Source organism: Mytilus californianus, unplaced genomic scaffold (assembly GCF_021869535.1).
Source record: "Mytilus californianus isolate M0D057914Y unplaced genomic scaffold, xbMytCali1.0.p SCAF_2, whole genome shotgun sequence".
NCBI classification, from domain to species: Eukaryota; Metazoa; Mollusca; class Bivalvia; order Mytilida; family Mytilidae; genus Mytilus; species Mytilus californianus.
In genome coordinates this window covers 45654788-45679369 of record NW_026262668.1, presented here as the reverse complement: position 1 = coordinate 45679369, position 24582 = coordinate 45654788, and the positions used below count along the sequence as shown (strand labels likewise).

The following is a 24582-nucleotide window of genomic DNA, read 5'->3' as shown; positions in this document are numbered from 1 at the left end:
AAGTGTTGAATTCTTTCTACTCTGCCCTAAACTTTAATCCAAACCACTTTTAGAATGATTAACAACAGCCTTCAGGTTGCACTTTGTAAATACAGCTATTTCTCAAACCACGCCTCTTTTGGGGAGATATATAATATTCATAGATATGTTAATTTGTTAATGTACTGGTTCCCATTTATGATCTCTGTGTTTCATCTCATAGAGACATCACTTGGGAATGTAACCAGTATAGAAAAACATGGTAGCGCCTAAATTTTAATTCTTAGGAGGTTCAAATATGAAGGTACGGATAGTATAGAATTTTAGTACAAGTTTAAACTCTTAGAAGTTCAGGGCATATAAATGTTGAAAATATGCTGCACAGCCCTATATTTTGACCTTTGAATAAAATAGTAGTGCATATAAACTTTCCGTTCTGGGATATTATTTTTCACGAAACTTCATAGTAAAAGTGTCACAGTTTTAGCCGCAAAGGGAGTTCCTATGGGAAATTGCATTGTCTATATTTACAGAATTGCAACCTATATAGGGTTAAAAAATAGAACATACAGAATTTCACAAAATTTGATTTATCTCAGAGATTTTAAAGAATTTAACTCAAATATGAAGTTTTATAAATATTTCATGAAGATTGAGAAAATCCTGAGCCTTAACTATGATGACTCAGCATAAATTCACAGTTTACAGTATGCATGGTTTACTTAAATCCATGAATTCAAAATAAATTCATAATATATGCCTATTTGTGATTTAAATTGTTTAGAAGTGCTTATATTTACTCTTCGCAGTCATTGAAACTCGTTGATCCTTCCTAAATAATTTTGTTAGGTTATTTTTGTCCTGTCGATAACCCAAAAGTAAGCCGTAACACCTAAATGTGTTTTTTTGTGACCGCGGCATTAAAAAGTACAAGCTAGAATTACAAAAAGACCTCAATAAAACTTACAATAGTGTGTTCTATCCTAAATATATACTAAATACTCCACATTGCTAGAAACAGGGAAAATATTAAGGAAATGTGAGGCCCCAGGGGGCAAAAAACAGAAAAAAATGCCTACCCTGGGTCATAAAACAGATAATTTAACTTGTAAATGCTATGATTTTATTATTTTCAAGGTATTTTGTAAACAAAACAATAACTGTGCTGGAAAGTTATGCAAAAATAAGATGTAAGCAGTCATTTCTATCAAACTTTTAGTGAATTTATGCACCAGACTGATATCTTCTTAAATACAATTTTGCAAATATGGCTTTGTTTAGACACTTCTAGTTCATACATTAACTAACTTATGTTAGTTATATGGTTAGAGATGATACTGTTGTGACAAGAATTCTTAACTGACCATTTGAGACATAAATTGTGAACTTTCATTGACAAATAGGCATACAGTAAGATGTGGACTGGAGACACAGGCAGGATTGGATACTTTGTATAATCTTGAATGTTGGAATGATTAACTACTAAACAATACATTTATAGTATTCTAAAATGCTTTCAATTTGTTATCAGAATAGTTTCAAACATGTTTTAGACATTTTATGTCAGAAAACATGCACATAGGGTAAGCTGGCAATGATTCAAGTCTTGTTTTCAAATTCTTTAAAAAACTGAAATAGGGGTAGGGGTATAAAATGTACTGTAAAAGGAAACTTAGAGTATATGCAGTGATTTCCTTAAGGCTATAATTCTGATAAATAAGTATTGTTGTGAGAAAAAGTGTTTTTAGAAGGTTTTCTATTTGAATAAATGTTTGTATAGGTTGCACTTTGTAAATACAGCTATTTCTCAAACCACGCCTCTTTTGGGGAGATATATAATATTCATAGATATGTTAATTTGTTAATGTACTGGTTCCCATTTATGATCTCTGTGTTTCATCTCATAGAGACATCACTTGGGAATGTAACCAGTATAGAAAAACATGGTGGCGCCTAAATTTTAATTCTTAGGAGGTCCAAATATGAAGGTAAGGATAGTATAGAATTTTAGTACAAGTTTAAACTCTTAGAAGTTCAGGGCATATAAATGTTGAAAATATGCTGCACAGCCCTATATTTTGACCTTTGAATAAAATAGTAGTGCATATAAACTTTCCGTTCTGGGATATTATTTTTCACGAAACTTCATAGTAAAAGTGTCACAGTTTTAGCCGCAAAGGGAGTTCCTATGGGAAATTGCATTGTCTATATTTACAGAATTGCAACCTTCAAAATACTACATAAAAAAATAAAGACTGAGCACATGAACCCTAACAATTACCAGGGGTGATTTCATGTGCTCTGGTAGGGTACACAGCAAAATAAGCTCTAATTGTTTGAACATCTCCAATGAATCTGACCAGACAATTTAAAAAAAAAATATAATCTGTTAAAATCAATACCTAGCTTGAATATTATTTTATTATTAATGTCACTTAAGATGAAGAAGTCTTGATATACATGTTGTCTTTATTAAAAACAGATGAAATTTGATTTTACATTTTTATCTAACTTTTGGAAAAGTGAATTCATATAATCACAGATTTAAAACACAACAATACTTTACAACTTAAACCATACCAAGTGTTAACAATGTGATCAATTTTATTTACATTCTATGATGAATTCTTAAAAAAAAATATCCAGTGTTGAAACGAGTGTTAAGGAGATTTCAGGTAAATCTAGAGTGAAGATACCAGAAAAATAAAAATAAGAAGATGTGGTATGATAGCCATTGAGACAACTCTCCACAAGAGACCAAAGGACCTGGATTTAAGCAACTATAGGTCAGCCTACAGAATTTACGAGTGAAACCTATTGCATAGTAAGCTTTAAAAGGCCAAAGCATGACAAGGTTTGAAACAAATGAAACATGAAAAATCAATAAAATATGCTATAACTATAAACAAACAAGTGAAACTGTGAGCTACTGCTCACTGATGATAACCCCGCCCAAATATTTGGGTAAACAGGAAGTTGTTGAGTGATGAATCTGAAAAAGCATCACACGGTATAGCTGACTCATATAAACCCTGAAACCAAATTTCAGAAATCCTTGTAATGTAGTTCCTGAGATAAATGTGACGAAAATTTTCAACTACTTGGATGTCATGTGTAAAATGATGCAAGTGTTCGGTAAACAGGAAGTTGTTAAGTGATGACTCCGAAAACGCATCACACAGTATAGCTGACTTATATAAACCCTGAAACCAAATTTCAGAAATCCTTATGATGTAGTTCCTGAGAAAAATGCGATGAAAAATATTCATGGGACGGACGGACGGACGGACGGACAGACAGAGGTAAAACAGTATACCCCACTTTTTTAAAGAGGGGGTATAAAAACAAATATGACAGACAGAAACCAAGGAATAAGTCATGGGCGATTTCAAACATGTTTGTGAGGACTCAACCCTCCCCTTACCTGGGACAGTGGTGTTACAGCACAACATAAGAATCATGCTTTACCATCTGTAAGAGCAATATCTATTCCAATATTTTACAAATAATTCTTGGTTAACTTCATATTAAACTGGTCAGAAGCAAATAAATTACTCAATACTTGTATATAATTGGTTGTAAGAACTTATAAAAATAAGAAGATATGGTATGATTGCCAATGAGACAACTCTCCACCAGAGACCAAATGATATAAAAGGTTAGCAACAATAGGTCATCATACGGGCATTGATCGTTTTTGGCAGATTAATCAAAACAATAGCATTTCCCAACTTACTACAATCAATTGACTGAAAGGACTTGGACAGAAGTTTTTGGCTATTGTGGATTGTATTTCCTATCCCATCAACACACCAACACATCTTTTCAAAACATTGTTGTGGAATAAAATCTCCCTTTTCATCACAAACTGGTAATTGCTTCCATCTTTTTGAATTATCAGAACTCTCAATGCTTTTCACCATCTGATTATGTACCAGGCTTCTCTGTTGCTGACATACTGGGTGAACTGAGAATATAAAAAATTATTTTACGTATAAATCTCATTTATTTTTAAAATATAATGTATGAGGACTTCAGAACCATACATCTCATGAAGGAATTATGTTTAACATGGTATGCAACTTTACATTAAACAAGATGAAATCAAGGTTGACCAAATACAAATTTGATATGGCTTTCTGGATTTCTCCATCATTGAGATAGCATCTGTTTTGCTACTTAGAATGTATAAATATGTAGTCAAATTCTGTCAAACGGTGAATCTTTTCAGCTGAAGCCAAATGTTGTGCTTTGAAATGCTTTTGAAAAAAAACTTGACCTTATATAATCAATGAAAAAGGGTCGACATAATGACAAAAGTAACAGTTTGGATGGATGAGATGAAACAAGTCAAATATGCAGTATACACAAAACATGTTTTTTTAAATCAAAATATATGAGGATCTGGATGGGGGAGGGGTGTCCTTCATTTCTTTATTCTTTAATTTTTAATACCGTTTTACATTATTCTTTATTTATTTGCCCATCATTCTATATTCTTCATTTTTTATGCCTATTTTTCTCGATTCTTTATTTTTCTTGCCCTTTATTCTGCACATTTTGCCCATTATTTTCTTTTCTGTAAACCCTTATCCAGACCCTCATATATGTGAATGCAGCTAAGTATCTGATAGAAAACATACCTTTATTGCAGAGGACTTTCTCCATAGAAACTGGATCATAAAATTCTGGCTGACAGGTACAAAGATTAACCTGACACAGGGCACCAGTCAAATAGGGACAGGTCACTGAAGCACATGTGTTCTCACATGTCTTTGGTTGTGAACTTTCACACATTGAACCTGTCAAAGATTTTAAGACAATAAAACTGTTAACTAGATGTCTTGTCTGTAAAATTATAAAGAGTAATTTGGTGAACAAGCATATTTATTACATGGGAGTAGACATCCATTTCTAATTATTTCTAAAAATCAACCAATCACTTCAGACAACAACACTGAGCAGTGTTATGTCTTTAAATTCAGCCAAGCATTATTAAAGGGAAAGGCCTTGAAATTGAGATACATGTATTCAGAAGGTAAGGTAAATGCTTTCAATATATCAATGGTCTATAATGAAGATATTTTGTTTCATAAGCACATCTAACTCGAAATTGCGTGAATAATTAAAGACACACATCACAGTGAGCTTAAGCCTAATCTATTACTTGTAAACAAGACGCATGAAATTAATTCAATGGCAATGGTCTAGTATAAGTAGTTCTTCAAATCAGAAATCCTATCATCTAAACCAAAAAAATTCTCAAAAGTCCTTTAAAGAATTCCTAAAGAGCCTCATATTCTGCTTGTCTAATGAATCTTTAAATGATGTAACAATAGTATAACAGGAAACCAAATACAAAATGATATTCCATTAAACCATCTAAAGTTCAAATTATATAAATAGTTTGACACTTGCAAGTGATTTTTTTATTCACATACCCAAATTTCAATTACATAAATGTTTTTTTTTTTCTATGAAGTTCCCATAACTTTCCACTGTCAAAAGTAATCCATCTAATTAAAAAAACTTCCAAGAAATCAGACACTTCAACATTTAAAATGATCATTTTCATGGTTATTGAAAAAAAGAAAATGGAAACCCCAATAAATAGAATTTTTATGTACAACAGTCTTACATATCTGATGAGGTATTTCATGGATACAAAAAAAAAAAACAACTAGATTTAAGATTCTCCATTTCAGTCTCTGAAAATATTGGAAGACAAGAAGAATTTGTTCAAAAAATATTTGAAGTTGAAATTTATATCTGAAATCTTTAATAATTTTCATGAAAATGTAAAATAAATTATAAAACTAAAAACATTTCCTGAGAGAGAAAAGGGATAAGAATATTAACTGGTTAAAAAGTAAGAATTCTATTTTTCATTACTGTAAATTTTGAAATTATTACAATGTTTTTATTAATGCTATAACTGCAACAGTATCATGTTTGCAATAATAAAAACTTGCATTCATAATTTCAGTAGTGATGTTCCTTCATAAAAATTTGCAATTACATTAATTAGAAATTGCATTTTGTCCAGAGGTCAAGGATTCTTAATAACAAATGCACACATTAATTTCTGAATTTACAGTAATTCACCTGTACATTGGTCCTGAAAATCTAATAATTTACCTGTAAATTGGTTTTGACAATCTTTTAATTTACCTGTACATTGGTCCTGATAATCTAATAATTTACCTGTACATTGGTTCAGACAATCTAATTAATTTACCTGTACATTGGTCCTGACAATCAAACACACTTCTAAAGTAAACATCAGGACCTTCACACTTGGTGTAAAGGAAACTTTCACATTTGAATGTGAATATGTTATAAACATATCTCAAGGATGGATTTCCACAAGCAAACTCCCCAACGTGCTCCTGATGGTCCCTATGATCAGGCTTTTGGCTCTTGCACTTATCCACTGTAAATGAAAATAAGGTGTTTCATATTGTACAGAATTTCAAATAAAAAATGTATGTCATTTCATCAATTTTTTTTTTAACATTTTGTAAATTTTTTACCAGAGAACTGAAATTTTCTTTTGGCATTACATTGTGATGAGAGTTTTTTTTATGACAAATAGAAATAAATACAATAGTTGTGCAATGCCCAATTCCATTTTTTTTTCTAAAATCAAAGAAGACTGATAACTCCTGAAGACAAATCATAAAATCCCACAATGTTAATATATGCATTACATTACATTACATTTACATATCCCCATGTACCCCTCTTAGAAATTATATAATCTTACTTCCACAAACAACTGGTTCTCCTTGATGGTTTTCAAATCGGATAGAGCAATTATTACATGGATCAGGAATACAAATAGCACTGGGATTTCCCCTACAAGTTGACTGCTGACATGCTCCTATGCAGGGTGATGGAATGTTACCATTTGAACAAACTGAAAAACAAATACAAATGGTTAAAAGGAAATGTTGGGTATAGATCAATTCCAATGCACACAAAAACCCAAGACATCTAGAGCTCAATATATTTTTTTCAACTATAGGTAGGTGTTAATATCATATGTCAAGCTCTAAATTTCTCAGACTCTTTTTTCATTTTAAAATCTATCCAATTATAAAGTTTTACTATTACTGTAAATTCAGAAATTATTGTGTGCAGTTATTATTGCTATTTTTAAAGAATGGAAAAAAATGTACGATTAAGGGAGCCACCATTTGATTTTTATGGGGTAGGATGAAATTTGAAAAAAAAGGCAGGACAGGAGTTTTGAGTAAAAAAAAAAGGCAGGCTGAGCAACTTGGCAAAAAAAAAGGCAGGATTACAATTTATGTTAAAAAAGTCAGGATAAACTAATAAAAAAAAAGGCAGGACAGAATGGAGTGAAAAATAAAAAGGCAGGACAGAGATTACAACTAAAAAAAAATGCAGGACAAAATTTTTCATCCTAGCCCCCCCATAAAAATCAAATGGTAGCTCACTAATTATTGCCATTTCAGGAAAATCAGCATACAAATATATGTATTTGATATCAGAATGCAAGTTTTTATCATTACGATACTCAAATAGTTGCATTACTCACATTAATAAAAACCTCGCAATAATTTCTGAATTTACAGTATAAATTATGTTTTTATCTCTTTCAAATGCTTGCACAGTATACCCCATTATCATACTGTCCTTTATCAAAATATTATAACACATACAAATATCCTGTCCATATGATGCATACTTTTCAAAGATGAAGGGCATACAAAACACAAGAGATCTAGCATTGATTTTTCTTTGAAGCTTTGACACAATCAATTTTGATATTCATTATAAAATTTTAGATGATTAACACTAGCAAAGTTGCCAAAACAACATAATAAATTTGGATGCATTATTATCCGCCCCTGGTACTGTATCATATGCCCCTACCATGAAACATTTTGCATTTCTGTCGTATTCAATAAACATTTACCAGAGTGATATTTTACTATGTACTTCATTCACATTGTACTTTTGTACATACTCTATGGTTAATTTTTTGTAGTGTACATTTTGTGATTTTTCGAGCAAAACCTGTTTGTTCGAAGCCTTTATTTTTCACATTTTTATTTCTTTGTTGTAATTTTCTTTTAAAGAAAATATTATCACAAAGGGATATTTTCACCATTTTATCTGAACTGTGAAATTAGTGAATAAATCCCACACGAGAAATCTTTCACTTTACAGTACATAAACGCTTTGTAGCTAGTACTAGATCTTTCATCATTTTTTAGTCTAAACAGTATCATTTCATTGTCTATTCACTGAATCTCTTGACAAACATCTTTTATGTTCAAATATTAGCTATAGGTGGCCATTTTTCAATCTATCATGATTTATTGCTTGTGTATTTCATCTTGTGGTACCTATAAATCTTAAAACTATATGGTTGTACAGTTAACTAGTTATTGTCGAGCCTGCGACTTTTGTTGCAAAAGCGAGACATAGCGATCCTACATTCTGTCATCAGCATCGTCTTCATCGTTGCCGGCGTCCACAAATATTCACTCTGTGGTTAAAGTTTTTGAAATTTTAATAACTTTCTTAAACTATCCTGGATTTCTACTAAACTTGGACAAAAGCTTGTTATGATCATAAGCTAGTATCTAGAAGGAAATTTTGTAAAAATATATTTCCTGTTTTTCTGTATATTACTTATAAATGGTCTTAAGTTTTTAAAACATTTATTAGATTCATAAACCATTCTGGATTTTTACCAAACTTGGACAGAAGCTTCTTACAATCAAAAGATAGTATCTATAAGAAAATTTTAATAAATTTTTTCCCCATTTTTGTCGAGCCTGTGACTAGCAGCAAAAGTAGGCGAGACACTGGGTTCCATGGAACCCTTACGAATTATTTCTTTTTACATATCTACATACCTGGTTTGTGTGAATCTGTCAAATTGTTACCTAAAAGAAAGAAGAATCATTTGACTTTAAAAATACTTAGTAATGATATCTTTAATGGCTCACTCACCAAAAAGGTTCACATTGATATATTGTGGCTCTTGTTATCGTTCAATTACTAGTCTTTCCCTCCCTCCCTTAGGCAGTTTTGACCACTGAAATCACAGTGTTACAAGTATAGTGGATTGCAATATTTTGCCAATCAAAATAGTTATATACATGTAAATGTTAGATTTTCAACAAGCAAACTATAGGGAGCCAGTTAAAATAGCTATAATTATACTTAAAAGTTGTGAAATATCATAATTAACAATTTGTTTCAATCTTTCAAGTGTAAAAATGTGGCATATACATATTTATAAAACATTTGTACCTCGTTGAACATTTAAATTTGTGGTTCATCATTATCCATGAAAAATAATGAATCCAAAGTATTAAAAAACTTAGCAATGGTAAATTCAAAGTATTAAATACAAAATCTCACAAAACTGACAGTGATGTAGTATCTTTAAAATAAGCAGAAAAATCTTACCAACTGAGGTATTGCACTGAGCATGTCCAATTCTCAAGGTATCCTCAATGTAGGCACCAGATTGTACATCAACACACCAACATACAGTTCCAGCACACTGCTCAGCTATAAATGATCCATCCATCGTATCACAGTCAGCCACATAATAGTTTAACTCTGGTAATATATCTGTTTTCACTGAAATTATAAATCTTTTTTTATATTCTTTACAATCATATATACAAAAATGCATTTATATTGATGTGGTTATACAGATTTAATAATTTCACACTAATTATAGTTTTTGGAAATAACATATACATATTCATACTTAATATACAGTTAAATAAATGGAGAATGTGTCCCCATGGATACAGATGATGCCCACCCTGCATATACAACATTATAAAGGGACATAACTCAAGAACAATAAAATTGACGCTACCCAAATTTGTACTTGATCTAAGTTTTGTGGTAATAAGTAATGTGTATAGGTTTCATGTTTGGTTGGGGCAAACTTAAGTTACAGAAAGGAAACTAAAAATTTTGCAATTTTTCGATTTATAAAGGGGCATAACTCAATAATGGTTAAAGTGACACTACCCAAATTCAAGTTGATCTGTGTTTTATCAGTGGAAGGCAAAATTAAACATTGCATTGTATAAAGCACTGATTGTAGTTGATTCAACTATAATCATGGACAAAGGAAGATAACTCCAATTTTAATAAAATGCTTCGCTGGGGTGCAGCTTGATACGACCGCAGAGGTCGAACCCTGAACAGTTGGGGTAAGTATGGACACAACATTCAAGCTTGATACAGCTCTGAATTTGGATTGTTATTAAATATTTGACACAGCATAGGTTTCTGACACAGAAAGAATGTGGTCTAAAAACTTAAATTTTTTTAATTTACCTATTATGGTCCAATGTCCAAAATCAAAATACATGGTTAGATTCAGCATATCAAAGAACCCCATATATTCAATTATTGTTAAAATCAAACAAAGTTTAATTTTGGACCCCAACTTGGACCAACTTGAAAACTGGGCCCATAATCAAAAATCTAAACACATGTTTAGATTCAGCATATCAAAGAACCCCAAGAATTCAATTTTTGCTAAAATCAAACTAAGTTTAATTTTGGACCCTTTGGACCTTAATGTAGACCAATTTAAAAAACGGGACTTGAAATTAAAAATCTAAATACACGGTTAGATTTGGAATATCAAAGAACCCCAATAATTCAATTTTTGATGAAATCAAACAAAGTTTAATTTTGGACCCTTTTGACCTCAATATGAACCAATTTGATAGCGGGGCCCACAAATAAAAAATCTAAATTCATGGTTATATTCAGCATATCAAAGAACCCCATATATTCAATTTTTGTTGAAATCAAAACAAAGTTTAATTTTGGACCCCAACTTGGACCAACTTGAAAACTGGGCCCATAATCAAAAATCTAAACACATGTTTAGATTAAGCATATCAAAGAACCCCAAGAATTCAATTTTTGTTAAAATCAAACTAAGTTTAATTTTGGACCCTTTGGACCTCAATGAAGACCAATTTAAAAAACGGGACCCAAATTAAAAATCTAAAAACACGGTTAGATTTGGCATATCAAAGAACCCCAATAATTCAATTTTTGATGAAATCAAACAAAGTTTAATTTTGGACCCTTTTGACCTCAATATGAACCAATTTGATAGCGGGGCCCACAAATAAAAAATCTAAATACATGGTTAGATTCAGCATATCAAAGAATATCATATATTCAATTTTTGTTGAAATCAAACAAAGTTTAATTTTGGACCCCAATTTTGACCAACTTGAAAACTGGGCCCATAATCAAAAATCTAAAAAAATGGTTAGATTCAGCATATCAAAGAACCTCATATATTCAATTTTTGTTGAAATCAAACAAAGTTTAATTTTGGACCCCAATTTGGACCAACTTGAAAACTGGGCCCATAATAAAAAATCTAAACACATGTTTAGATTCAGCATATCAAAGAACCCCAAGAATTCAATTCTTGTTAAAATCAAACAAAGTTTAATTTTGGACCCTTTGGACCTTAATGTAGACAAATTTAAAAAACAGGACCAAAAATTAAAAATCTAAATACACGGTTAGATTTGGAATATCAAAGAACCCCAATACTTCAATTTTAGATGAAATCAAACAAAGTTTAATTTTGGACCCTTTTGACCTCAATATGAACCAATTTGATAACGGGGTCCACAAATAAAAAATCCAAATACATGGTTAGATTCAGCATATCAAAGAACCCCACATATTCAATTTTTGTTGAAATCAAACAAAGTTTAATTTTAGACCCCAATTTGGACCAACTTGAAAACTGGGCCAAAAAATCAAAAATCTAAATACATCGTTTAGATTCAGCATATCAAAGAACCTCATATATTCAATTTTTGCTAAAATCAAACAAAGTTTAATTTTGGACCCTTTGGACCTTAATGTAGACCAATTTGAAAACTGGACCCAAAATTAAAAATTTAAATACACTGTTAGATTCGGCATAACAAATAAATAAATGTGATCAAAGATTTTACAAATCTAATGCGCCATACTGTGCAATTAAAGATTACTTCTTGAAATTTTTCAATATTTGAAATTTGAAAAAAAAATAATATTTGAAGAATAATTCTTTTTAATTTCTGAAATCTGAAATGAGAAAAAATTGACCCCCCACAATTTCTTTTTATCCCCCCCCCCTTTTTTTCCCCCAAAAAATTCTTTCCCTCAAGATATGGTCATAATCTCAATTCAAATTTCCAATGGAGTTGGCAACCATAATTAGTCAATTAAATTTACCATAGTGCTAACTTAATCTATTTTATAATAGAATTAAAAATATACTGTCAAATCTTTCATATGGATTTTTTTGTAAAAAAAAAAGATGCAACATTTGCAGATATTTTTACTGGTCTTCCTTTATAGATATGCATTTCTTTAAACATAATTTAAAAGCAGTGTAAGGGAAGTAACCAAAACGTTGTATTTTGATTACCTCCCTTACACTGTTTTAAATTATCTTTATTGTTCATTAACCATTACTTTATACATAATTTAAAAGCAGTGTAAGGGAGATAATCTCAATGATGTATTTGATTTATCTCCCTTACACTGCTTTAAATTATGTTTTGTACAAAAGTATTTGTCCATTAACCAGGACAACCTTGCTTTTCCCCCTTTTTTGCCCCTAATTCCTAAACGGTTTGAGCCATAACCCCCCAAAGCAAATCCTAACCATCCCTTTGTGGTATGGAAACTTATAGTATAATTTCAGAGAGATCTATACACCGTTCCACAGTTATTGTCTGGAAACTAGAAAATGCTTATTTTTGGCACCTTTTTGGCCCCTAATTCCTTAACTGTTGGTAACATAACCCCTAAAATCAATCCCAACCTTCCTTTTGTGGTATTTAATCTTATGGTCAAATTTCAAAAAGATCCATTCACTTAAACTAAAGTTAGAGTGCGAAAACCAGTATGTATTCGGACGACGACGACGACGACGACGACGCCAACGTCATACCAATATACGACCACAAAATTTTTTTTGCGGTCGTATAAAAATTACTTGAACTATGACATCATTGATATTTTTAGAAAAACAAATGAAAAATTTAGCAATTTTTCCATTTGTAAAGGGGCATAACTCTAGAACAGTAAAAGTGACGCCACAAAAATTCAAACTTGATCTGTGTATTGTGGTAATAAGCATTGTGTATAAGTTTCATAACATTTGGTTGAGGCAAACTTAAGTTAGAGAACAGAAACCAATTTTGGGACGTACGGACAGACGGACAAGGGTAAAACTTAATGCCCCTCCGCTTTGGTGGGGGCATAAAAATATGGAGATATGGTATGATTGCCAATGAAGCAACTATCCATCAAAGACCAATAGTACACACTTATATACAAACATACATGTTTGTCTATCTACTCATTTATATAAGTAAAAGAAAAAACTTTTTATATGAAAATTTTCAATAAAATTGATTTATTTAATTCCTGGTACCATTGACACTAATGGTTATAGTGACTTATTCACCCAAAGGGTCGGGTGTTCTAATTATTGTTTTTATATTTCATTGTATTATATACTATTTTATGAAAAACACATGTCATTATAATAAATAATTTAGTTAGTTATATGTTATATATTTAAATTACTTTATATTATATAGGTCGTTGGTTCTCTCTTTTCATTTGTTTCACATTTTGTCTTTCCGGGCTATGTATAGTATGGTATGGGTTAGCTCATTATTCAAGACTGTTGGGTGACCTACAGTTGTTTACATCTAAGTTTTGTAACTAAGTGGATAGTTGACTAGTTGGTAATCATACACATCTCCTTGTTTTGTTGGGTGACCTACAGTTGTTTACATCTAAGTTCGTAACTAAGTGGATAGTTGACTAATTGGTAATCATACACATCTCCTTGTTTTGTTGTGTGACCTACAGTTGTTTACATCTAAGTTCGTAACTAAGTGGATAGTTGTCTAATTGGTAATCATACACATCTCCTTGTTTTGTTGTGTGACCTACAGTTGTTTACATCTAAGTTCGTAACTAAGTGGATAGTTGACTAGTTGGTAATCATTAACATCTTGTTTTTAATTTATATCTATTCTTAATGAATTTAATTTTTTTTCAGAATGTCATGTTATTAAATAAAACAATCAAGACATACTACTGTACCAAAAAGTTCACATCCTTCTACTTTCATTAGTTGAAAAAAAAAGTACAATATTGACAATGATAGTCATTTTCTATTGATGCTGTATCAAGCAAACAACAATCAATAAAATATACTGGATCAAACCATATTTCATAAAACATTTCAAAGTTCTGAACTGACCTCGAGAATCATGGCTGTCTTGACAATTCATTCGTATGCTGAAAATCTTTTAACAACTCTCTCTTATATATATATATATTACTTACTTAAACATTCTGCATATGTTTCATTATATGCTAAACAAACAGCATTTTCTTGGCATGAAAGTTTCTGTAATAAAACAACTTGCTGTTAGAACCAAAAGCTATTTGCACAAAATAATATATGACTTATAACTTGTACCAAATGTTAAATTATTAACAGTTTACTGACAGTAGTAAGTACCTTCACATTATTTTTTGGAGGAATATGTAAAATACCATACACATCTTGATAAATTCTATGGTGATTACCTGTAAACATTATGAAACCTCACCTGCCTCACATCAAACTATCTTAAACCTGACCCAAAACTTATGATTCAATGAACTATGAAAATTAGGTCATACCATAACTCGGGCCTATATTTTAGATAGTTCTTTCTGATGTATTCTGCAATTATTTAGAAGTTAACATTGTGATAAAACAGCTGCTTTAAAGTGGACTGCCTTAAACTTGCAAATTAACTGAAAATTTAAATATTACATCTGAATAATGGAATATTGGTCACAACATCCTTTGGATTATTCATAATTCAACAACCAGAAACATATACCGACTGAAACACTCTGCTGCTTGACACATGCTTTAACACATGTTGCTTGACACATGTGAGCATAGAATGTGCCTCTCAGCAAACAGAAACACAATAAATGAATAAATTTACTTTTGTCTTTAAAAGATTGATGTCACTTATACTTTTTGTTATAAAATAAAATTAGAATTTGAACTTACTTGACAAACAGATGGCAAATTCAATGACGTCCCTGCAAAAGAATTTAAAATTTGGCTAAAAATAAATACAAGCACTTAGTAATCTGTCAGGAATCTATATATTACATTGACTCAATCTGAATACCAGTAATGTAAACTATGTATTGCTGAGGCAGGTTGCAAAATTGGATACAACATTGAAACAACACACATTTATGATCATTCAAGTCTTAATTTAACTTGACCTACTTATTGCAGAGGAGAAAATTTTCATGTACTGTAAAAAAGGACGCTTTGTCAGAACTGGAATATAATTGTGGCAAAAAAGTAATGTTAAATTTGATGGTTGGCTTTGAGCACGTCTACTTTGCATTTCAGTAAAAAAATACTAAGTTAAAATAAACTATTTTAATATTGTAATCAAAATAGTCATATAATGCAACGCAAAGATTCCATTTTCTTCACAAAAAGTCTGAATGCCCTTGTTTAATTATTTATAGGTTATTAATGTTGGCAGTCATGTTTTCAAGACCGTTTGGTCAACAACCACATTCCTAAAAAAAAACATAAAGGTATCATTACCAAAATCTCAGTAGAAAATGTACTTACAAAGATTTATTTTAAAGATTTTATGCTATTTCCTTTTTTTAGTAATGATACAGGTAATTTTTTATGGAAAACAACTCTGTGTGACACATGTACAAAAAGATCAATTAATATTGGGACTAGTCAAATACCAACCACATGACACATAACACTGCTTTTCAGTGGAGAATTTATTTCTGTTGCCATCACAACCACCATAAACAAACTGTTCACATCTATTTGATGTCACATTATAAAACCACATTGGAAAGTAACCTTCACACATCCCTGGATCTGGACTACTTATACACAAGTCAGGGATACCTGAAGTTTAAAAACTTACTTATTTACTGTACATGTTATGAGTTATCAGTCAAGGATATAAATCTATAGGGTTATTAGAGAAAAATAACATACAATCATTTGTTATTGTGGACTATAAAATCAAAGAACTGCATGTGATAACATATTTATGTTGCATGTTTCAAATTGCCAAATATACATCATTTGTTTTGTTAGAATGTATACAAGTTCTACTGATATTTTTATTGTCTTTATGTATACTAAACTATAGAAAGATATAACAGTTCATAGTTTGCCAATCATGCATAGTACACCTATATTGTTATTACAGAAAAAATATGCCTGGAATAACTAAAGGGTGTTATTACAGCTTCTCTACATCACTTCAAAGCCTTTGCTCAGATATACATCATATTTAATCACAACATATTTTAATTTATTGTAAGAAATAATGATCACCCTTACAGAAATGAAAAGTTTGCTGCAATATTGCAACAATATTGCTGCAATATTGCGGCAAACAAATTTGTTTGCAAGAAGTGTTTGCAAGAAAGTTGCAGGTTGTTGCAGCTACCTGCAACATTCTCGCAATGTTACTGCAACAAAATTTGTTTGCAAGAAAATTGCAGCAAGTTTGCTGCAATGTTGCAAGAAAGAGTTTGTTTGCTAGAAAGTTGCAGGAACCTTTTCTTTTATTGTTTAAGGAATAACTATTTGCAACAACTTTGCAAGAAATGTTTCTTTAAAAATGTCAGACATGATAGTTTGCACCGATATTTTAAGCATATTAAAATATTACATATGATTATTTTTTTTAAGATTTAAAGTTCATCACACAACATTTTTTTTTTGAATATTTGGTTATGAATACTTCGAATTATCGAAATGTTCTATCGTCATACTTCATGTTACTCAGAAATATCAGGATATTTGAATTATTTAAAAAGAAATCTTTCAAATAAGAATTAATGCTTATAAATAACTCCTAAACTGTACATCACATTTATGATATCTTGTAACAAGAAAGAATTTCAAGAATACTTTGGTATTTATTTCAACAAGTTTAATCTAAATAATTGAGACATATTAATTTTTGTTCTATATATATGCTTTTTTGTCACTTTTTTGTGACATTTTTCTGTGAACAATATTTTTATTTTTATATATTGAATTTAGCCTCACCTGTTGCAGGTTGCATTTTGTCAAATACTAGTATCATTATTTAATTATTTAATTATGTATACACAAATTATTTGCATGCCCTCTTTCTCATCTCAATTAGTAATATGAGCTGGTTATAGAAATGTAATGTTCCATCTGTTTTCCATTTATCTCTGTGTAGTGGCAAAGACAGGAAGTATTATAAATTACACAGAGTTTGAGGCCAAATTAAGGGTAGAACATTTTTTTTCATATATATTTCCATTATAACTTATAACATTAAAGATAAAAAAAATAAAACAATAGATAGATATTTTTTTATTATAATATATATCAAATATTCAAGATTTAGGCAATTAATATTTATTATTAGGGGCAAATTTCAAAGGGGTCACTGTCTGACAATACCCTAAACAACCTCAACAAATTCCAAATTTGAACTGGACATGAACATTCACACAACAAAGATGTCTTCTATCATGAACAAAATATGAATTTTACAATGGATTTAGATCCAAAAGTTCCAATTAATTCTATTGACATTGGAAAGTGCAGATGTATTCTTCTGAATTGACATGACTCTTGGATTTAGGAAGATTGGTGTTTACACATATTTTGGATAACATCTTTTGGTAAGTACAATGGATTAGAATGTCCACCATTTTGAATAAGTGTGTGCTCTTATAGTTCAAAATAGTGATATTTGAAGTGTCTTCTTAACTTTATAGAGTCAAGAAAAATATTAGACAATAGATTTATGCACATGAATATTATTAAAATTGTGTAAGACAGGAGATATTTTTTTAATCTTTTTAAGACAGTATGTTTTAGAAAGTATTACTTAAATTAAAACAAGAATCTTCTAATAAAAGCAGTTTGGTATATTAAATAAGAGATATATAGATTTCACCACTGCAACAAGTGTGTTACGATATTTCTCCGCTCAAGACAGTTTAATTCTAATATTTAAAGCGCGAGGCTTGCCGAGCTTTTTAAATAACTTAAATTTAACTGTTGAGAGTGGATAAATATCGTAATACACGAGTTATAGTGGTGGAATCTGTTTCTCTAATGATTTTTATCCTTCCTTTTCGAAGATTTGCGGAAAGTTGTGTACTTTAAATGTGACGTCATCAGGCATGGTACCTTTTTCTCATGACGTCACAATAGGAAATTTCAGAAGAAACCAAGAAAATATGACGTCATAATTAAATTTCGACCAATCATTTGCTGAGAACAAGTTTTTCACTAGTGAGGAGAAATATTTTTCTCACACCCATGAAGAAATGTGAAAATAGCACAAAAATTAGAGAACTGTGGTTTGACTGCCAATAAGACATCTATCAACAAATGAAAACAAAATATAGCTTTTATATACACAACTCAACACCAAAATTAAAATTTTAAAAAATGGACAAGACCAATTATGTTATATTACAATGAAAAACAAATATTAAAAAAAACAATAACAACCTAGTACTGGCATGAGGTTAAATGTATCTACAGTTATATATAGAATCAGTTGCAGATCCAGAAATTTGAAAAACATGCAATTTCTAGAAGGACTTGACAACTTTTAGACATTGACCCTTCAAGTGAAACAAATACAGGAGAAATTTGCCCTATAGATCTTTTTATAAAGTGTTATTTTCATTTTACAAGTCCAGAATTTACAATACATGTATATAGTAGTAACTTTATATCTTTATAATGTTTAGTTATTCTTTTTATATGCTAAATTTTTAAACTTTTATTTTGCAGTATTTGAAATCAGTAAATTCAACTTTAAGGACAGTGAGTACAATGGCAATCGAAACTAAAAGATACACCGATGTAACACGACAACCTATAGATGACAGAGAAAAACTTTGTTTTATGATTAAATCATATTTTTTTAAATGCTTAGTTTTCAATTCCTAATTTTTTCAACTGAAATTGTTGAAAGATTTGCTGCAATATTGCAAGAAATTAATTTTCCTGCAATATTGCTGCAACAATTGCAGCTAATGAATTTGCCGCAATATTGCTGCAACAATCGCAGCTACTGATTTTCCCGCAAACATTTGCCGCAATATTGCAGCAATTTGTTGCGGCAATGTTGCAGCAACTGTTTGCAAGAAAACTAATTTGCATACGAAAAATGAATATTTGCAGCAATATTGCCGCAAATATTTGCAGCAACATTGCCGCAAATATTTGCAAGAAGCCTTATTTTTCCATAAGGGCAGAGCATGTAATGAGGTTCTGCACAAGCTTCCCTGAAATTCCCAAGTGTCTCATATAATAAGTTACATGCCTTTAATAACTAAGCCTTGTTATTACAGCTAAGTTTATCCCTTAAAAGCCTTGTCCCATTGATTTACCATGGTTGATGAAAAATGTATTACATTTTGTAATTTAATTCAAAAATTAGTTATCAAGGCTATGTATTTAGTTTCTGCACAAAGTTTCAAGAATTCCCAAGTGCCCACTAAAAATAAAAAATATTTATGATTTATTTAACAAATAACAAACATATGTTACTACAGATTTAGAAAATTTAAGGAATAAAGAGTAGACAACTCTTAAAAGTATCTCTAATAACACATGCAAGATATTTTCTCTAATAACCCTATAGAGTAATATCCCTGACTGGTTACCATCCTTGCCATATTATACAATTAAAGGACAAGGTACATATTTGACACCTAATTGGCCCTAAAATCAAGTACCTCAAATTTTTTAGAATTAAATATTGAATGTATGTACTTCAATAATACAATCATGACAATGTTTAGGTAACAAAATATTCCCTGTTCATGTGCAGGCTTGAAATGAAATTAAATGCAGTAAAATGTTTAAACTATACAAAATCTTGACTATTTGACTTGTACATGCTTACAAATGATGTAGAGCACAACCATCGACTATAAAAGATATCTAAACAGTAAGTAAATTTTGTGTTTATGTATTCACTAGCTGGCGAACAGTTTTTTTGGGCGACTCTTGGTCTCTTTGATAATTTAGCCAGAAAGTTCATACAATTAGCCCATTCTAGTAAAAAATCTGACAAATCTTGCAAATGACATCACTTTGATACGTCACAGTCAAATTGTGTCATCAAAGCTTGGCGTATATTCACATTTTCTGAAAAAGCCTTTCTGCTACTCCTGCTAAGATAAGAAATGACATCAAGCAATGTTTTATTTTTGGTGAATTTACAGGACTAAATAAGCCCCAAAATGTCCTTGTCATTTAAAATATTACTTAACTTCTCAAGATATTTGAAATAAGTCCATATTTTATGTACTTGCATAAAGGTCTTGAAATATTGTTCTATTCATCTACTTAGATATACTTTACCTGGTATACATCCTCGAACACATGCTTCATTTGTCAGGAAGTTGTTGTCATTGCCATGACAACCATCTCTGTACCTAAATGTTTCACATTTGCCTGTTGCTTGGTTGAAGTATGTTCTGTTTACATATTTTTGGCTGATACATTCACCTGATATAGGTGGCAGTTTACAAACTTCATCTGACATAACTGTAATGAGAAAAGAAAAAACATAGAAAAAAAACCATTAAAAGGGGGAGGGTTGAGACTGCAAAAACTAGTTTAACACCGCCACATATTTATGTGCCAGTCCCATCAGTAACTTCATCAGTGGTTGTCTTGTCATATCTAACAGTTTTTTGTGTCTCTGTTAAAAGAGTATGTTCGGTAAGGGCCATATTTGGCCCCGATTATAAAGTTCAATGTTACATGATAAAAAATGTTTAAAGTTGACTTAAAGACATGTGAGAAAGTTAAATAGAACTATTTGTGTCAAATTTTTCTTCTAAAGCGTTGATTTTTACATCCCAAATAGGCAAAGATAAGAGATTTTGGCGAAATTTGACAAAATCAGCCGGATTTCAACCAAATTTAGGACCAGGAAACATAAAGCGCAGGCGTTGACAAACTAAATATTCAAGTTAGACATGTAAAATGTCTTTACAAACATTATTTTAAAAGATCTTGTTTGTCGACGTTTGCACTCTATTGTTTCCTGTCCAATTATCCATGGAAATTTACCCATTTTCATTGATTTTTTCGTGGAAAATCTAAATGAGTACTATTTGTGACGTCATGAATAAAACGCAGGAACGTAAATTTTCAACAAAAAGGCTTATTTTCTATCTAGTCACTGTATTAGCTATGATTCATTGTGATATTGGTCGATAAATCCTAATTAGAAATTTAAGCTAAAGAAGGGGGCCATTTTTGGGCCTTATCGAACCTACTCCTTTATTCACAAAACTTTTTTAGACTTAAAGGGGCATTAGCTATGAAATAGACAAAAATCAAAATATGATTTTTTTATGTTTCAAACATTTATAAAAGTAGAATATATATATAGAAATAATATTTAGGTATAAGCAGTCAGTTTGGTATAGCTTCGTCAAAATAACCTATAAAACATCACTGATGTAATATTGACTTTCAAGTCAATTATTCAACCTCATTTGAATCTGTATTTTTGCAACGTTTAATTTGACTTTTAGTGGGGATGGGCTACACATGTGTTCAGCATCTGATTCATTCATCAAAAAGAAAAAAATGTCAACAAATCAAATATGGGAATTTGGGTCAAATCGTTGAACATGTATTTGACAGTTAATGCCCCATTGATTGGTCAATTTAGAACTTTTTAATATATATATTATAAACATTTGTCTATTGCTAAAGTCTGCATGTTGATCCTTTGGTAATTGTTGTTGTTAGGTTGCTGCTTCATTAACATATATACCCCACATCTAGTTTTACTCATATAAATCTTTTACATTTTAACAAGGAGTTTCAATATAAAAAAAAAGCTCAACAACTGTGTTGTAGCTATATTCATAAAGAAAAAAGTGCTATATGGTAATGTAAATTTTATCCCTGAAATTGTGTTTCATTCAATTCCCCCACAGAACCCCTTACAAAAATACCTTGTTACAGCTGAACCCCTATTTGATGAACAGATTAATGAGGGCTGTGTCATGGAGTACAGGACTAGGGGCTCTTTTCACAAAAAATCTTACAACTAAAATCTACCATCATTGTGGGATGCTTCACTGAACTAAAACCAAGAGGAATTGCATTTACAGGATTTATGACATTGACAGACAGCCTGATTCCTGTTTTGAAATATTCTTTCTCAAAAATTTGTTTTTACTTGATTTGTTAATGAATTTCATTTCATTAGGTCCTTATAAAAAATACTTGTGTTTTAAAGGTTTCCCTACCTAAAATGCACTTTTGGTACCGTAGCAAACTGCGACAAAATTGTAGGTGGTCCCCATATACTCCAGATTAAATAAACTGTTAACACAGAGATATGTCTCGCCTATTTGTTATTTTGATATTGCAAATGTTGAAATTAAAATAGCAATAAAAGTTATGCAAATATTCAAAGTCAATGAACCATGACTGAAGGTACAGGGCTAAACAATCTCCATGGAAATCAGATGTGCCAATGCTAATACTACTGCATACCAAATACCATTGACTTTTCATAAGTCGTTCCCTTTAAACAAATCTAAACACAAACATTAACTTGTAAACTATGTAAAAGTTTCAAAGCCAATGAACCATAATGAGGGGGGTGGGGTTATATAATCTCCATGGAAATGAAACTTGCAAATGCCAATACATTTAATTTGCATACCGAATATCATTGACTTAACATTAGTGGTTCATCTTAAACTGACCTAATCACAAACTAATACATGTAAACTAAGCAAACGTTTCAAAGTCAATAGACCATGACTGAGGGGTAAGAACCAAATATTATCCATGGAAATGTGATGTGCTAATGCTTACTGGTATACAACTGCATACCAATTATCATTGACCTACCACTAACAGTTCCCCTTAAACTGACCTAATCACAAACTAATACATGAAAACTAAGCAAAAGTTTCAAAGTCAATAGACCATGAATGAGGGGGCGGGGCCAAATAATCTCCATGGAAATGAGATATGCCAATGCTTATACAACTGCATACCAAATATCATTGACCTTCCACTAGTGGTTCTCCATAAACTGATCTAATCACAAACTAATACATGTAAACTAAGCAAAGTTTCAAAGTCAATAGACCTTGACTGAGGGGGCCAAATAATATCCATGGTAATGAGATGTGCCAATGCTAATACAACTGCATACCAAATATCATTGCCCTACCACTAGTGGTTCACCATGAACTAGACCTATTCACAAACTAATAATACATTGTTGACGCCGCCGCCGTCGCCAACGCCGGAAACAGCATACCTATTTCTCGCTTTTTGACTCCGTCAAGGCGAGACAAAAATTGAGAAAAACAAATCCTACCTACCTACCCTAATTTCCTATAGAAAGAAACCCTAAACAGACACATTTTTGTTTGTTTGGCCTTACCTTGTACAGGGTTCTGACATGTATTTGCACATCCATTGTAACAACACATTTTACTAGACACACAGTCCACATCGCTGTTACATTCCTGTTGACAGATTCCAGCTGTAGTCGGCAAAATTACTGGACAAACAAAACCTCCCTTTTTTGATTGAAACATATCATCTCCAGCTCCCAATCCTCCAGGCAGGGTAGCAGTATCATCATTATCATCAGTAATTTTTTGTAATAAGAACATAATATCAAGCCATGTGGATGAACCCTGTTTCTGTTTGGAATCCTTTGGCGAGTTAAAGTTAGAGTCATATGACTGCAAATGAAAGGGGTTTGTTGTGTCTGCCCAATAAGGACTGACCACACCCAACATCAAATTTCCAGATGGTCCCCTGGATTGTAGATATGGTGGGTTTGTTGTGTCTGCCCAGCCGAGCATTGGAACAGCTTTTCCCAGCATTCCATATTGCATTCTTTCACACTTAGATATGCCTGTAAATATAGTAAATAGGAATAACATGATGATCATCCATATGAATCAATAAGTACAAGTATTAGCACTTCTTAAGTTTCTTATTTTTTTGTGTGAGCTTCGAAGTTCAAAAATATAGCTAATTATTGTATATGGAGTATCAATTTTCCATAAAAAGGGGGGATATCAGTGATGGCAGTGTTGCAATTATGTATGGTCTATTATTCAAAGGTCATATTTTAAAGATAATGACACTTATTTGATATCATAAAATTAGGACATTTTGGCTGTTGTCACATTTTGGTTTACTTTGCACTAAAAATAAAAAAAGTTAAAATATTAAGCACATCAAAATAAACAATTCACAAAAAAACTAAACAAATGCATGATTTTTATTTCTTCATTTCTGTTTTATAATTATAACAAGAGTGCACACGCTGAAATGTCTCGCCTGTTTTACTGACCATTGATTTTATGTTGACAGTCTTAAAGATAAAGGTTTTACTACAAGTATCACATAAACTTAACATTCTTAATGATCCATGACAATGAGGTCAAGGT

General features: G+C 31.1%; 1 protein-coding gene across 1 annotated transcript in view; it reads right to left on the bottom strand.

The window, feature by feature from the left end:
• The window catches only part of LOC127728969 (papilin-like), an 89429-nt gene that overhangs the window by 8383 nt on the left and 56464 nt on the right, over positions 1-24582 (bottom strand). The window contains exons 11-21 of the mRNA XM_052236549.1: positions 23559-24041; positions 20489-20674; positions 15839-16006; positions 15119-15150; positions 14392-14455; positions 9433-9609; positions 8874-8903; positions 6746-6898; positions 6218-6412; positions 4623-4781; positions 3716-3946 (exon numbers count right to left, since the gene is read on the bottom strand). Of these exons, the coding sequence (XP_052092509.1) occupies positions 3716-3946; positions 4623-4781; positions 6218-6412; positions 6746-6898; positions 8874-8903; positions 9433-9609; positions 14392-14455; positions 15119-15150; positions 15839-16006; positions 20489-20674; positions 23559-24041 (1878 nt within the window). The remainder of the gene's footprint in view (positions 1-3715; positions 3947-4622; positions 4782-6217; positions 6413-6745; positions 6899-8873; positions 8904-9432; positions 9610-14391; positions 14456-15118; positions 15151-15838; positions 16007-20488; positions 20675-23558; positions 24042-24582) is intronic.